This window comes from Gymnoscopelus microlampas (assembly GCF_963454915.1).
Source record: "Gymnoscopelus microlampas genome assembly, chromosome: 23".
Lineage (NCBI taxonomy): Eukaryota > Metazoa > Chordata > Actinopteri > Myctophiformes > Myctophidae > Gymnoscopelus > Gymnoscopelus microlampas.
The window spans coordinates 32,742,653-32,759,367 of record NC_139960.1 but is presented as its reverse complement, the minus strand read 5'-3'; the positions used below and the strand labels follow the sequence as shown (position 1 = coordinate 32,759,367).

The 16,715-nt window shown below is 44.3% G+C and overlaps 1 protein-coding gene across 1 annotated transcript in view; it reads left to right on the top strand.

The window, feature by feature from the left end:
* The window catches only part of fgl2a (fibrinogen-like 2a), a 28,142-nt gene extending 14,103 nt beyond the window's left edge, over nt 1-14,039 (top strand). Inside the window, exons 3-6 of the mRNA XM_084049441.1 lie at nt 6,196-6,296; nt 6,689-6,807; nt 8,045-8,215; nt 9,624-14,039. Coding sequence (XP_083905567.1) covers nt 6,196-6,296; nt 6,689-6,807; nt 8,045-8,215; nt 9,624-9,939 — 707 coding nt within the window. The 3' untranslated portion in view covers nt 9,940-14,039. The remainder of the gene's footprint in view (nt 1-6,195; nt 6,297-6,688; nt 6,808-8,044; nt 8,216-9,623) is intronic.
* The last annotated feature ends 2,676 nt before the right edge of the window (nt 14,040-16,715 follow it).

Sequence of the window (16,715 nt, the reverse complement as noted above, 5' to 3'; positions counted from 1 at the left end):
CAAAAAGGGACATTTAAATTCCACTTAGGGAAGAGACATACGTACTATCGCCGGCGGAACACATTTGCCTCTCTGACAGGTGGTGGTGTTAGATGAGTGTTTGTTGTCACTGGGCATGCTTCCCCGCGATAGCGCTGAAGGTTGCTCCCACCGGCCTGCCTGCCTGCCTGCCTGCCAATCAGCCCTATCAGGCTGAGTGGCTGTCAGAAAGTCACTCAGCCAGCTACTGAGATATTAGCAGCCTCATCACTCACTACTTCACTCTTTCAAGTACTATGCAGGGGCAGAACGCAGCGCACCGCTCAGTTCAGTCAGTGACGCAAGTCGGAAACGATTTTTAGTTTTATGTACTGTGATGTCAAGTCTGTCAGTCAAACAGATGGTCATTCGGTCTAGCGGGCGGGCGGGCGGGCGGGGGCGCCGGCAGTGAGTTTTTCCGTCAACAACAGATCCGAATTTCAGTCGTTTGAAAGCGCCGCAGTCAGTCAGAGAGATCAGAGCCATTGATCACAGACAGACAGACGGCTCTTCAGACAATGCAACAATCCCAACCACCGGCACGTCGATAACTCATCCAGGCAGACATTTTGCTATGCCGCCGGCCATGGCGGGCCAGCGAGCCAATCACTAAGAGGCTTCTTTTATAGTTATTTGGGTCAGCCAATGTAGCATAGCCGTGCTTGTGAGATGGCTCCTGGCTATCTAAAGCGCGATGATAGGACTGTTGCCCGGTGAAGAGCGATGAGGAGAGGCTGGGAGAGTGATAACAGAAGTTACAGTTAGACTAATGTGGAGAGAGAGCCTCCGAGAGTTTAAATGAGGGAGAGACGTTAGAGGAATTTATAGATACAACACTTTGTGCTGACAGAAGTGTTAATGTTACAGAGATATAATTCAGCAGCCTCGCGGCTTCCAACAATGTTTTTTTTTTTTACAGTGTACTCATAGTGCCGTATCTCTCATTTATCAAAGCAGACCCTGAAACCAACGGCTGTCTGTGGATTGAATTCTAATTCTAATACACCCAGGGAAGAAAAAGAACAGAAGTATTCTTTATCTCAATAAAAATGTAGATGGATGTCTGCAGTTGCAGTTGGACTTCTTCCTATACTTCCACCTGAGAATTCAAACACATCCTCCTGCTGTATAAGCTATAAAACGGTTGTAAAGCTAGAAGTACGACAAGAACATTTATCCCAAATAAGTTATTTATCCAATATCCAGGGGCGTGCGCATATAGCCTTTTGTCCCCAGAAGGAATTGGGCGGGCGTCAGGGGGAGAATGTTGAATACTCTAATCCATGCCTGTGGTCATTAATCATTATGCACTATGTCAAAAACTCAGGGCTCTTTTTGGAAAACTTGGATTAATGATGTTGCTTCCATCTGGCATAGACCAAACTGCATTGACTGGCCTAAGGAGGGGTGTAACAGCATTTAACATAAAACTTGGAACAAGCGAATCTACCTTACCTTGAGCAATGGTCGTGAAATGTTTTATTCAATCTGTTGTGAGGAACCTTTTTTTAAATCTACCATTATGGTCAATCGTTTACCTTTAAATATCGTTGCTGTCGGGTGGAAACCTTGTATGTCCAAAACGATTTTTATTATTATTTTACGTTTAAAAATTGTGAAAATAGCAGATCTACAATATCACAACGTGCTGCGATGTGACACGTTGCAGGCTTGTAGATCTGCTATTTTCACTACTTTTGTGTGACATTCTTGAATGATGAAGTTGGGGATTCATTTACAAAAAAATCACACCCTGTGTGAAGGAAGCGGTGCCTTTGGGTCCACTTACCAAATTTGTACTTGGTAGCATGCTGCAAACTGGAATAATGGCTGTTTAAAGGCCAGCCAATGGGCAGACAGAGGGGGCGGGGCTTCAGTAATTACAGTTCGTCCCTATTGGTGGTTTTAGTCCATGTACAAAATTTGTACTCCGTAGCATGCTGCGAACTTGAGTTATGGCTGTTTAAAGGCCAGCCAATGGGAAGACAGAGGGGGCGGGGCCCGTATTGGTGGTCTAAGTCCACATACCAAATTTGGACTTGGTGGCATGCTGCAAACTGGAGTTATAGCTGTTTAAAATCCCGTGCTCATCCCGTGCTCATACGGGCGGACGTCCCTGGGGTCCCTGGACCCCTCTTTGATAACCGGTGGCACGTGTGGCCAATGAGAGGAGAGATGGCATAGGCAATCTCCAAGTCTGTGTGTGTGTGTGTGTGTGTGTGTGTGTGTGTGTGTGTGTGTGTGTGTGTGTGTGTGTGTGTGTGTGTGTGTGTGTGTGTGTGTGTGTGTGTGTGTTTGTATGTGTTGCTTCTTTGCCGTGCTCATCCCAGGCTCATACGGACGGACACACAGACAGACGGACGGACGGACACACAGACACACAGACACCGAGTCAAAGCCACGTATAGAGCGGTTGGCACCGCTAAAAACATTAGAATATGGAGATGGAAGGTTTCTGCTCGACAGTGACTACATGTCTCTACTTCATTCCTCCACAGCTCCTGCCTTAATGCACGGCACATACCTCATATTAAAGATTGATTGTTTGAGAACACAAAATAGCCTCCGTATTGATCGGTGAGACCGACCCGAAGACATGTTTTTATCCAAGCCAAACCTTTAAGTCCAGGCCAATGTGATTGTTTCGATTTCTTCACTACCGTCTTCTACTGTCATTATCGCCTCTCGCCTCGCTTTGACATCGGGCAGGCAAACCTAACTCTGACCTTGCTATATCGGTACTGGCCTATGTGCAATCGCTGTGTGTTTTCACCCCGTTCGACTCTGTATACAACCACTTAAATCCTCTAGACCAAACCTGAGTTGGCTCTGTACTTGGACAGTTTTTTTTCCCAGTCTACACCATATCTCTTTGAGAAAAATAGCCAAGTTTGTAAGCTTGTAGATCTGATATTTTCAAATAAATCAAAAATTCAAGTTTTTACAAATTTGGAATCTTTTTTAAACATTCCAACATTCACATATCTTGTATGGGTGTGCCTGGCACAATATATTTTCAGATTCAATCTTTTTTAAATGGACCACAACGGAAACAAGCTTCTGCTTGTTTTGTGTGATCTTATCCATGTTGGCGCCTCGTGTACTTTTGAATGATGCCAGTAAAAGTGTTTGGTAACACTTTACTTAAAAGGTCGGGTCTATCATGCAATTTATAACAAGGTTTATGAAGTATAGTGCTGGTCATAATGCATTATACCAGCACATAGCAACCATAACTTAGTCAGTTATAATGTAGTCTTTGTTATAAGTAGTTATGCATAATTATAAACATATATAACCAGAAGCCTTATAAGTGCATTATAATGTATTATAAACACGCTTATAATGCACTATAGACACAACCTTTAAGTAAAGTGTTATGAAATATTCTATTCTAGTCTGCTCTCCTCTCCTCTCGCCTGGTGTCAGGATGTCTTACGTGCGGAGCGGGGTCCCTGACTCCCAGCGAGGTGCTACATGTCTCTTTAATCCCATTTCAACCCCCCTCCTGTTTTGACACGTCTGTCCCTTTCATTTCCCAATCTCTAACTGACGGGGAGTGTTGTGGACTTTTGGACCCGGGTTGCAAGCTAATAAGGCAGGCAGCGGAACTCTGTTTTGCAGTGAGTGGCCCTGCGGCAGTAGTTCGAGCCAAGGACCCCCAAAATGATATGTATTTGGCCGCGGACCCCCACCATTTTTTGTGTGCCAGCCTGCCAGGGACCCCTAAAAGAGAAGATTAAGAAAATGAAAGGTTAAGAAAATGCAAAGCTTTTCCCCCAGATTTTTCAGAGATGCACAAGCTCGCAGCATGGCACGAAGTGACGCGCTTGGAGCTTGTACATCTGCAGTTTTTTGCCCAATGTTCCCCCCAGAATAAGGATGCTGGTGTTCAAGTGGTTAAACGTCAAGTATAAAGTTAGTTTAAATCTGTCCTATAGTGGAAATGGATATCCTCTCCAAGTTTTTCTTGTGACAAACTGTATCTTAGGGAGAAAGATTTACATAATTATATACCGTGATATGACCTAAATGTAAGGTGCTATTAAAAACTATGTACAAATGTCAGGGGTACCGTGGATGGAAAAAGTTATTTACATTTACAAAAAGTTTGAGAACCACTGGTCTCTACTTTGACTCGAGTACTGTTGTGAGTACTTTGTCCACTTCTGGACCCGTATAGCATAGACTTTTCTCTCCTGTATTTTTTTATACTTATACCTCTCCCCTATATTCTCCAGTGTCTTCCTCTCTCAAACCCTCTCCCCCTTTTCCCACCTCTCGTTTATCTTTAAATAGCATTGGTGTACAACAACTTTTATTTTATTTTTTGCTCTTCCGTGATCTTCTTTCAACACTGACTGTACGATTCCCTCTCGTCTCAAGACGCTGTACTCTCCGCCATGCTGCTGAGGCACATACAGGAAATAGGCCAGAGTGCTAGCGGAAATATAATTCAATATAAACTATTGACTCTCTTTCTCTCTCTCTCTCTGTGTGTTGCCTGGTCTACAAGATACACTACACCTCAAACACAAAGACACCCATGTACCTGTCAAAACGTTAAAGACGTCCACAAACAAAACACCAGAGGGAGCTCCATAGATCACGTTCAACACAGATTTGGTTCAAACAAAGGGTTACATTCGTTCTACTGCTATGCCACCAAAATGTGGAATGCCCTACCAACAGTCATTTGGATATCTTGTCATGTCCATAGCACTCACACACAGTGTGGATATCATGTCCATAGCGCTCACACACAGTGTGGATATCATGTCCATAGCGCTCACACACAGTGTGGATATCTTGTCCATAGCGCTCACACACAGTGTGGATATCATGTCCATAGCGCTCACACACAGTGTGTGCATATCATGTCCATAGCGCTCACACACAGTGTGGATATCATGTCCATAGCACTCACACACAGTGTGGATATCATGTCCATAGCACTCACACACAGTGTGGATATCATGTCCATAGCGCTCACACACAGTGTGTGCATATCATGTCCATAGCGCTCACACACAGTGTGGATATCTTGTCCATAGCATTCACACACAGTGTGGATATCATGTCCATAGCGCTCACACACAGTGTGAATATCATGTCCATAGCACTCACACACAGTGTGGATATCATGTCCATAGCACTCACACACAGTGTGGATATCATGTCCATAGCGCTCACACACAGTGTGGATATCATGTCCATAGCGCTCACACACAGTGTGGATATCTTGTCCATAGCGCTCACACACAGTGTGGATATCATGTCCATAGCGCTCACACACAGTGTGTGCATATCATGTCCATAGCGCTCACACACAGTGTGGATATCATGTCCATAGCACTCACACACAGTGTGGATATCATGTCCATAGCACTCACACACAGTGTGGATATCATGTCCATAGCGCTCACACACAGTGTGTGCATATCATGTCCATAGCGCTCACACACAGTGTGGATATCTTGTCCATAGCATTCACACACAGTGTGGATATCATGTCCATAGCGCTCACACACAGTGTGAATATCATGTCCATAGCACTCACACACAGTGTGGATATCATGTCCATAGCACTCACACACAGTGTGGATATCATGTCCATAGCGCTCACATACTCAACAGAAGCCGGAGATAGGCTCCTGCCCTATGGGCCTCATGGCTCGGCATGGCTTAGTTACATACAATCAGCGCTCCTTTCCAAAAGTTGAACTGAAGTGCCCCAGGGCGCTGCAACAAAAAAAAGCTGGGTGTCGAGAACGCTGAAGTGCGATGGTCAGCACTGAGAAGAGGAGCGCACCAGCGGGTCTTTAACATAGAAATACCAAACTAAGTATTAACGGTGGGTGCCAACTCAAAGGGCGTTCTCTGTGGACACAGCCCTTAACAAAGTACATTTTTATTTCATTTGATTATCTGTACTTTACAGGCTGCATTAGAGTCTATGGTATGCGCGTGGACCGCTAGGCCAGCGGGCGCCCATTAAATGCTACAGTTGCTGTGTGCATGAATGTACAGTATATTGTCCAATAAATGTCTTGAATCTGATAAGAACCAGGTTAGTGGATCTCTCCCTTGCAGCGTGATGGTCATGAACATTACTGACTTTTGTATAATTACTCAGAAGAGCTACATTCTTCTCTCCCCTCCTCTGTCTCTCTGCAGTCATCCTGGCACCCAGGGACTGCTCTGACTACAACGTTTTGGACCAGCGGAAGAACGGCGTGTACAACGTGACGCCGGACCACCGCAACGGAACCTTCCAGGTACAGTAGAGACGATGGGGTCATAATATGAGAATGTCAAGTCACCATGTTGATGCCAAAATAATTGCGATTAAACGCTATTATCGCGATAATAAAAATTATGCTTAAAACTCTTCCACTTGCACCCCCAGCGTCCATAATCTGTGGGGAACATTAGCCAAAAATAGCCGATCTACAAGCTCACAACGCGTTGTGGCGTGTTGTGAGCTTGTAGATCGGCATTTATTTTGGCAAAAAGATTTTAGGTAGATGGAAAAAAAGCGGTCCAAGTACAGAGCCAACTCAGGTTCAGTGTATGACGGACAATTTCAGGATAAATTAAAATCTCCGCGATGCAAGTTTTTTTTTGTTTTTATCTAATAACGATTATCTTCCTATCCCTATACTTCCAGGTGTTCTGCGACATGGAGTCGTTCGGCGGCGGCTGGACCGTCGTCCAGCAGCGACTCAACGGATCGGTCAGCTTCAACCGCACCTGGGCCGAGTACAAGAAGGGCTTCGGGGACTTCAGGTTTGTGTGAGAAGGTTGACGGTTCCATTACGGTGCCATTACGTGTTTTTGGGGGGGTGGGTTGTACGTACATAGGGGTACAACAGGAAATCAAACTAAAACGATCGATAATAATTATTTTATGACATTTTTTGGGGGGGAAAGCAAGTGAAAGAAAGTGAAAATGTTCTATTCAAATAAATAGCAAAAAAAGTTCTTATAGATCAGCTGTTATTGTGCGACAAAGCAGAAAATAGGGCTTAATTGGTTAATCACGCTAATCGATTACAAAAAGAAAATGTATATTTTTGTACGCGTCGATTCATATAAAGTGGACTTGAGCCACGAGAGGCACCGCCCGAGTGAGCCGCAGGCGAGAGGGTTGCCATGCCGAATGATGTGAAATCCCCTTCAGCCCAGTCCAGTAGCACTAACACAAGTCATTTTATGCTTGGTTGCGCGTGGGTGTCACGCTCTGAAAAGAGTCGATCTACAAGCTCACAACACGTCTGCCACGCGAGCTTGTAGATAGACTATTTTCGGTTGAGTGCTTAGTATAAATCCGGCATTACGACACCATCAAGGCCTGCCAAAATACATTTTAGTTGCCTAAATCAACTGTAGATTTAGTCGGCTAAAACTAAACTAAAACGTTTCAGATGACTAAAATATGACTAAAACTGAATGGAATTATATTCAAAATACTATGACTAAAACTGCATCGACTACTGTGTCAAAATTAACACTGATCCCAGTCTATTGCACGTTGCATTCCAAAAACACATCTTCCCTCCACACTTTATTTGAGCTCAGAGGCAGCTAACAAGTCACTGTCCTCCATTCACCTCTCCTTAAATTACCCTCTCCTCTACGCTAGGTGTGAATTCCATCTGGGAAACGACGAAGTGCAGTGATATATTAGATTATAACTTCCCTCTTTTATAACCTCCTTCTCCCTCTCGCCGACTCTCTTAGGCTGAATTATGGCTCTCTAACAAATGATGATGATATCCCCTTGCTGATCAGGTCTAAGAATACAAGCCTTTATTTATAATCTCCTCTTTCCTTCGCTCCTCTCTTCTCTCCAAGGTTATCATAGTTAAGTAAAACTAACGAAATAGCGAAAACTACAATTGAAAAAAACATTAGAGTTAAAAGAAATAAAAATAAAAACTAGGCTTGACATAAAAATGAACGATAACTAACTGAAACTGTGTTGTGTGTTTACACGTCTCTCCGCTCTCTCTCTCCCACATAGGGGTGAGTTTTGGCTGGGTAACGACCACATTCACCTGCTGACCAAGTCCAAAGACATGATCCTTCGCATCGAGCTGGAGGACTTCGAGGGCGTCCGTGAGTACGCAAAGTACGACCAGTTCTACGTGGCCAACGAGTTCCTCCGCTACCGTCTGTCCATCAGCGGATACAGGTACAGACAAAGCTTTTCAGCATCAATTGATTGATTGACTCAACTGTATCAAGTAAAGCCTATTATGTGGAGCTCATACTGAAATTGCAGGCCAACTGAACTTTAGCATGCAAAATATCAAGTTCAATTGAGTGCAGGAGATATACACATAAATGTCTTATTTTTACATCACGTTATCAGCCGTTTCTTTAGAAGTATTGAGCATTCAGTTTAGCTGTTTGGGAGCTGATCAGGTGAGTCAGTAGGATACAACAGCAGTGACAACACAGACATGTGTGTGGGGAGGAATCAATTGGCATGACAACTAAATTGGGGAAAAAAGGGGAGAAAATGCAACAAAAAAAAAAAACTTCAAATAACCATACAGCACGGAATGTGCAAGTCTGCTGCTCTGCTCCCTTCCAAAAAAAAGAATAGATTAAGGTTCAGTGGCGTTTCATTCACTGCAGGCAAGCAGCACCTCCGCAGATTATATTAAAAAAAAAGTATAACTACATTTCCACGCTTCGTCCTCACCGCTGACTGACAGTAACTCGAGTGTTTAATAAAGCAAGACTAAAGAAGCAATTTGTTTTCTGTGACAGAGGTCCCTGGACTGCTCTCGACTTATCGATTTCATAAGAAAAGCGTTCTTTTCTAAAAGAGCGCCGGTGTTCCATTTGCATAACTATGCAATTTAAATCAAATGAGCGATTTGAAAGGATGTCTGACTATGACAACTATTTAATAAAACTATTATCATATACAGACGGTAAGGTTGCACCATGGGGACCACTGTGGGATAATGTCTAGTGTAATTGAAAAGCTCTTTGTTAAGGTGTAGGGCAGCGCTTCTCAAAGTAGTATAGCATCACAATCATTGTAACCACTTTATCCAGATCTACAAGCTCTACAATCTCTTCAAGATCTACAAGCTCACAGCGGGTCATTTCGTGCTACGCTGTGAGCTTGTACATTTGACATTTTTTAACAAATTTGGAAAGATCTAAAAAATGATTGGAAAATGTTGAATATTTTTTCTATTTTATATTTTAACACAAATCTTCTCTTCTGGGGGTACCTGGGACAAAATATTTTCAGATGGGGGTCTGCGGCCAAATACATATCATTGTATATAATTTGTAGATTTAGATCTGCTATTTTTGAAACATTTTGAAAGTGAATGTGGAAGTAGTTGAGTCAGTCCGTGCGTTTTGTAAATATTGAACAGATGAAAAGTATTAACAAGGAGCTAGTGGCAAAATAATAACCACATTGGATCCGCTGGACACTGAAATGTAACAGATTTGGACATACAAGGTTTTCCGCCACAACAGCAATATTAAGCAACAATCTACTGTATATCTACTTCCTTCCTTTAAAAAAAATATATAACCAAATATGTGTGTCTGAATTTAAACCACTATAGCGGCACGGCGGGGAACGCCATCAGCTTCAACAAGCACTTCAACCACGACCAGAAGTTCTTCACCACGCCGGACCGCGACAACGACAAGTACCCGAGCGGCAACTGCGGCGCCTACTACAGCTCCGGCTGGTGGTTCGACGCCTGCATGTCGGCCAACCTCAACGGCAAGTACTACCACAAGAGGTACAAGGGCGTGCGGAACGGCATCTTCTGGGGCACCTGGCACAACATGTCCACGGAGTACTACCCCACCAACTACCGGCAGGCTTTCAAGACCGTCAAGATGATGATGCGGCCCAAGAACTACGCGCCGTAGTGACCGCAGGACGGACGGACAGACAGGACGTGACAAAACCCAATGACGTGGACGGACAAACGATCACGGACACAGACAGACGGATGAACGGACGGACGGTGCGCTGAGATGACCAGCCGAGATGGTCATACAGACGAAGACTCTCCCACACATGCACGCAGTCACGCATGTATTAACAATGCTCCTACAAACAAAACAAAACAAACACACACACACGTTTGTATTACTATACTTGTGAGGACATCAAAACGTTAGGACGGTAATTTTATAAATGCCATTTTTACCTCTTTTTGCCATTTGTAACCCTACAGCCCCAATGCCCGAGTTTAGTTGCGTGCCGGTGTCGTGCACCCCAAAATAGCTGATCTACAACCTCCCGGCGTGTCTCAGTGCGAAGCATTGTGAGATTGTAGATCAGTTATTTTGGGCGTGTGGCAGCATCGCACAACAGAGTATAAATCAATCCTAAATCTATCATTTTTATAACCTGTCTAGGTCTGAAATTCTACTATACTTCTGGGTACATTTGTCCCTCACAAGTGTAGTAACACACACACACACACACACACACACACACACACACACACACACACACACACACACACACACACACACACACACACACACACACACACACACACACACACACACACACACACACACACACACACACACACACACACACACACACACACACACAGAGAGAGAGAAAGAAATCATGAACCTTTAGGACCATTTTGATGCAGTAATAAAAATAAACCGGGAAGTAACGAAAAAAAGAATAAAAAAAGACATCAGCCCGACTAGCAGTAAAGCTTGTGGGAGGCGGAGGTGATGTGATATAATGGACAATGGAGAATGGAGAACAGCAGGCGGGACAAGAACTAAACCTGATGTAAAAGGCTTCACATAAACACAGGACAGCTTTTTACCGTTTCTCTGTTATTTCTGCACTTGCTATCCCACTGGCTCATTGGCTACCAGATAAAGTCTCTGTCGGGCAGAAACCTTGCATCTCCATACTTAATTTATGCTTTTTATACCCCCTTTTCTCCCCAATTTACCCATTATGCCAATTCCTCCCCACACACATTCCTGTGTGTTGTCACTGCTGTTGTATCCTACTGACTCACCTGCCAGTGAGGAGCCCGCACCGGGAGGAACTTGTAGAGCCTTTGTCCTACTCCTCCCGCTCAACACTCCTTGATGGTTCTTTTTTTCCCCATTTCGGGGTTTTTGGACATACAAGATTTCCGTCCGACAGTGACAATAAGCTCGCTCTCGCTCTCTCTCTCTCGCTCTCTCTCACACGCCCATGAGACAGCCGAGCGAACGATGCCAGTACATGGTACCACTAAAATCTAATGAGCTGCTATCATTTTCCACTGCTCTAAGCGCTTTCATAATTAATGGCAGCCACTCAAGTGTGGGTTTTATGAGAGGCTGATGTGACAATTTCAGCTGCAGCTAAAAAAATCTGTCACAAAAAGTCATCATGACGAGTGGTGCGATTCAAAAGATTTTTTCCTTCTTCACGGAGTTCACCTCTGAAGTCTGAAGACAGTTGGCACACATGGAAAACTTTTTCAAGCAACCCCCCCCCCCCCCCGCAACCCCCCTGACGGGCGGCGTGGCGGCATGCAATGCACAATACGTGGTTGGTTTCCAGGGGGTCCTTGAGGGGGTTCCAGGGGGTCCTCATAAAAATGTGTTAATTTAGCATCACGATCAGTTTAACAACTTCTTTAACCCTATACACATCGAATATAGATCTACAAGCTCACAATGTGAACTTGATTAACTCATTTTGGCTGGGGACCCCCCGGAACCCACTCATGGATGACCTCTGGGGGTCCCCGGACCCCACTTTGAGAACCAGTACTCTAGATCCAAGAAGTATTGGTTGTGAACATCTATGCAACAATACCTGTCAAAACGTTGGCCATGGTTATTGACGCCTAATTTGTGTTGTTTATGAAGAGCAACAAACGCCATGCGACAAAGTATAAATTAGGCTTGTTTGAGGTGCCCTACATTCCAAAAAGCAGCAAGCTCAGAGGATGACTATGTGACCTAACACAATCTAACTGCACGGCTCAAACGCTTTCTGTCTATCGTGTGCGTGTGTGTGTGTGTGTGTGTGTGTGTGTGTGTGTGTGTGTGTGTGTGTGTGTGTGTGTGTGTGTGTGTGTGTGTGTGTGTGTGTGTGTGTGTGTGTGTGTGTGTGTGTGTGTGCGTACTGTGTACATCGAACAACTGCACATCTTGCTACTCGCCAGTTTCCAGGTGTATCACATCACTTGTGCAACACTGCCACCCAGTGTTCTTTAATGGTATAGCATCACAAAAAGGTATAAGGGCTCAACTCCACAGAGAAATCTGTTTAGAAGTATAAATTATTTCAGGAAAAGAAATAGGACATTTTGCGACCAGTAATCCCTTTGTCTACGTCGACCGACATCTATCAAGCTGCAATAATCAATTAGATACAAAAGTTGATTTTTATGGTTCCCCTTTTTTTGGTGCTTGGTGGGTTACATGCTGTAAGCCACTGGTTTTCATAGTGAGCTCCGGGGACCCCCAGGGGTCCTTGAGGGGGGTTTCAGGGGGTCCCCAGCAAAACGAGGAGGCGCTTCAACCCTATTTTGTACACTTTGGCTCTTTGAAAATAGCCAATCTACAAGCTCACAACGCGTCACATCGTGAGACAATTTTTGAATCATTTGAATGTTTTTAAACAATATATATCACCTACACTACCTTGTTCTTGTCCTTATACCCGAGTATCTCTGATGAGCAATGTAACATAAAAAAGAATTAACCACATGAACCCTAGCGTCCCTGTTCTGGGGCCGAACATTCTGCGGAAAAAAATATAGCCTCCCCAAAAAATACAAGCTCAACACTGACTAAAGCTCAATGTTGTGAAACTGTAGATTGGCTATTTTCTGTGAAGAGATTTGGTGTAGTCTACACTGGCTGTTTCTCAAACTTTCTTTTATTTTATTTCAAGGACCCCCGTAGCTCTGAGAGTGTACAAATGGAACCAAATGGACCCATAAAGGGTCCATTTGGTTCCATGTGCACACTCTCAGAGTTTACACAGACCTGTCCATTTGGAAACCCCCCCTCGAGCAACCTTGAGGGTGTTCCTGGACCCCACTTTGAGAACCACTGGTCCACACCACACCTATAAAGACAAAAGGAGGGTGCCTAGAGCAGACCCCTGAGGGACTCCAGTCAATGAAGTACAATAGGGTTTAAGTGGTTGTTAATGGAGTATGAGGGGGGGGCGACAAAAGGAGGGTGCCTAGAGCAGACCCCTGAGGGACTCCAGTCAATGAAGTACAATAGGGTTTAAGTGGTTGTTAATGGAGTATGAGGGGGGGGCGGTAATTGTCTCCATAAGTTAGAACAACACGTTATCGAGGCTAGGGGTTTAAGCTGAAGACGGATAATGTACAGTATTTATTTTTGCTGTGAGGTTATGATCGCTTTTTATATCATTAATATATTGGATTCATACAGTGAACTTTAAAGGCATAGTATGAAACTTTGCCTATAGTTAAACAAAAAACTTTTCTTTTTTACCAATTATTTCCCTCTATACCAGCCGTTATCAGCGACCTCTTGCTGTATTTTGATGTTTTCATTGTTTGTTTTGGTAGACTGGGATGTTCTGGGGGATTTTTTTGGGCTACCAAAAGCATCCCCATCCACCAAAACAAACAGTGAAAACACCCAAATACAGCGAGAGGACAATGTGTTTCTGCAGGTAAACACCACACTACTCCAGTGTCTGATGACTGCTGGTATAGAGGGAAATGATGGGTAAAAATGAATGTATTGGTTTGTTATGTAAACACAAGGGCAAATTGACATACTAAGCCTTTAATTAATATTGATTTATTGAGTGTTTATGAAGAATGTATAGAAATGGGATGCTTTGATGATACGGACAATGCGTGTACATCTAGAAGCTATATGTGTGTACATAGCTACAAGCTTTTCTAGCATTTCATCTTCAATTGCCATGCAAAAATGAGAGATGCATTTACTTTTTTATATCAAAAACATAAATAAAGCTTAACTACATGGTTGTGCTTGAGCTCGTTTTGTTATTTGCTAAGTGATAGGTCAGCACCAGGCCTGGAATTTCATCATTTTAGGGACAAGGCCACTTGGCCTTTTTGGTGGTGTACGTTTTTTGAGGGCACAAAGGCCAAATGCCAGGGCAGGAAGGCCATCAAATGCAAATAAAATGATCACGGAAACCATATAAATAATTCATTTAAATATGTTCATACATTTTTCAATAGATACTGTAGTATAACTAACACTGAAATAGATATAGGTGATAAATGCACAAAGTAATATACTAACAAAAGTTCATGCACGCACAGCCCTGGACTAATCACCTCATCAGTTACTGGACTCTTGAAGATGGGGATGTGGTGGGAGGAGTTAAGAATTCACAATGTCAACAAAAGACAATGGAGTTTAAAACAAAATATTGACAGGACAGAGACAGAGGAGAGGCATCAAGACCTCTGTGGTCTCATGGCACATAATTTGTGAGGGGCAGAAGGCCAAACTGAGGAGCAATGGCAGCTATGGCCTTGAAATTCCTGCCCCGGTCGGCACTCAGGGACTGATTAAGACTCACAGGGCCCCCACCCCCCCCCCCCCCCACCACCATGATACCCAAAACGGGCAGTCAATTGGGCACAAAAACACAGTATTCGGATTCTAAGGCATTTGTGGGTCAAGGAAGCACCTGTAGAGACAGTCTAAAAGGGCCCTCTAGGAGGGCCGGGGGCCCTGTTACGGCTACTGTATATATCGTCTCTGTTGGAAACCTCATATGTCCAAAACTATTACGTTTCAGGATTCAAATGAATAAATAGCAAAGGTAGCAGATCTACAAGCTCAAAACGTGTTGCTTCGCGCCACGCTTTGAGCTTGTGGATATGCTACTTTTGCTACTTTTGTGCGACGCTGTAGTATGATCAAGTAGGGCGTTAATTTCACACAGCTCTGTCCACACAGGAGTGAGTGTCCTTGTAAAAACAGAGCCCTTCCAGTCCTGAATCCCTCATCTAACTATATAAATGGCGACCGACTTCCGCACCCTCGGTGGCGACACCCCACAGCTCTGTTATCGAATAAACAACGCACCACCAGACCACATGTCGCCAACTGACTCGCCACGGCGGCCGCGCTGAATTTACGCCTCGCGTAGGGGACATCTCACTGCTCACTACACCTTTTCCACCGCGCAACATAATTAATTCTACTCACCAAATGTCGGACAAAACGGAAGGGGAGGCAGCTTCGTACCGTTTACCGTGCGCACGACCTCATCACCACAACAGCAGGCAGCCGCTGCGGGGGTTTTTTCCTTTTTTTCCAAACTTTTTTTTTGGTCACCATTTTCTCCAGGCACCATTTCTGGTGTAACGTGCGGCAGCATGCGCTGGGTTGCCAGGTTTGCACAGCCAGCGCGGTGTAACGTGCGGCAGCATGCGCTGGGTTGCCAGGTTTGCACAGCCAGCGCCAGAAACAAGCAACCACCTTCATGAAAAAAAAAAAAACACCGAAATGGTCCGCAATGTTCCAGGGGTGTCCCCGCGCGTCCCAACACTCCACAGGGGGTCAGTGGACCATCAGGGGGTCCGCGGACCCCCTGTGGACCCCCTGAAACATAACAAATATTATTTCTTCAAATTTTTTCCTTTTTCAAAATAACTTTTCCACAGTTTCACTCCGGCGATTTGGGTCCCCCAATATACACACGGCCACGCTGGGCCCCGTGCGCGGCTGGGGTTGAGGGGGGCGTAGCCCCCCGAAACTCTAGTAGTAAATAAAGAAACAAACAAACATTTAACCACTACAATAAATTCCTCCCTGATTATATGATTTTTCCGTAGAGATAACGTGGCCTAACATGGCATAAGACAGCCAGGGCTCCTCTGACCCGCTTGGAAGGTTTAACTGTGGTGGCTTGTTAATAATGGGGGCAGGAGATGTACACCCATAAAACGGTTCATGAGGTGGTGAATAGCGGGGATAGCAAATCTTGAATATATAAAAAAAAGACATAAAGCCACGTAATGCTACACTGAATTATGAGTCAGGGTGGGACATTTGTGTCACAGTGTGGCCCTGGGGGAAGGGGTCAAGCTTGTCTTTGTGCTATAAAATTATACATCTGATGCTACAAATACAAATTCCCATCAACATTCTGTGAAATATTCTGACCAATAAGGAACATAGTGAAACAGAGACTGGCTCACGAGGCTACAGCAAGTGAAACGGCATATCGTGCGGCCAGCCGATTTCGAGTGGCATGTCGCCTCGGCATGCCTTCATAGACAAGCGGTGTGGCTCGGCTCATGGACAGGGGCCTGTTACAATGGAGCCACCAGGAGGTCCCCCAAACAGGCTCTGAACCCCCTTACCCTAGATAGACAGATATATACGTAGGTGTAGGTAGGTGGGTAGGCACTGTAGGTAGGCCTTAGATAGACAGATAGATACGTAGGTGTAGGTAGGTGGGTAGGCACTGTAGGTAGGCCTTAGATAGACAGATAGAGCAAGAGGCACTGTCAATAAATATCAAAGTATACCGATGTATACACTCTATACCACTGTTTCCCAAACAGTGGGTAGGAACCCATTTTTTGATTCATACAGTGAACACACACTTCTAGTACTTCTAGGATTTAGACAAATAATTGCTTCTCTTAACTTTTTTAACAGTTTTATTTTGGTAT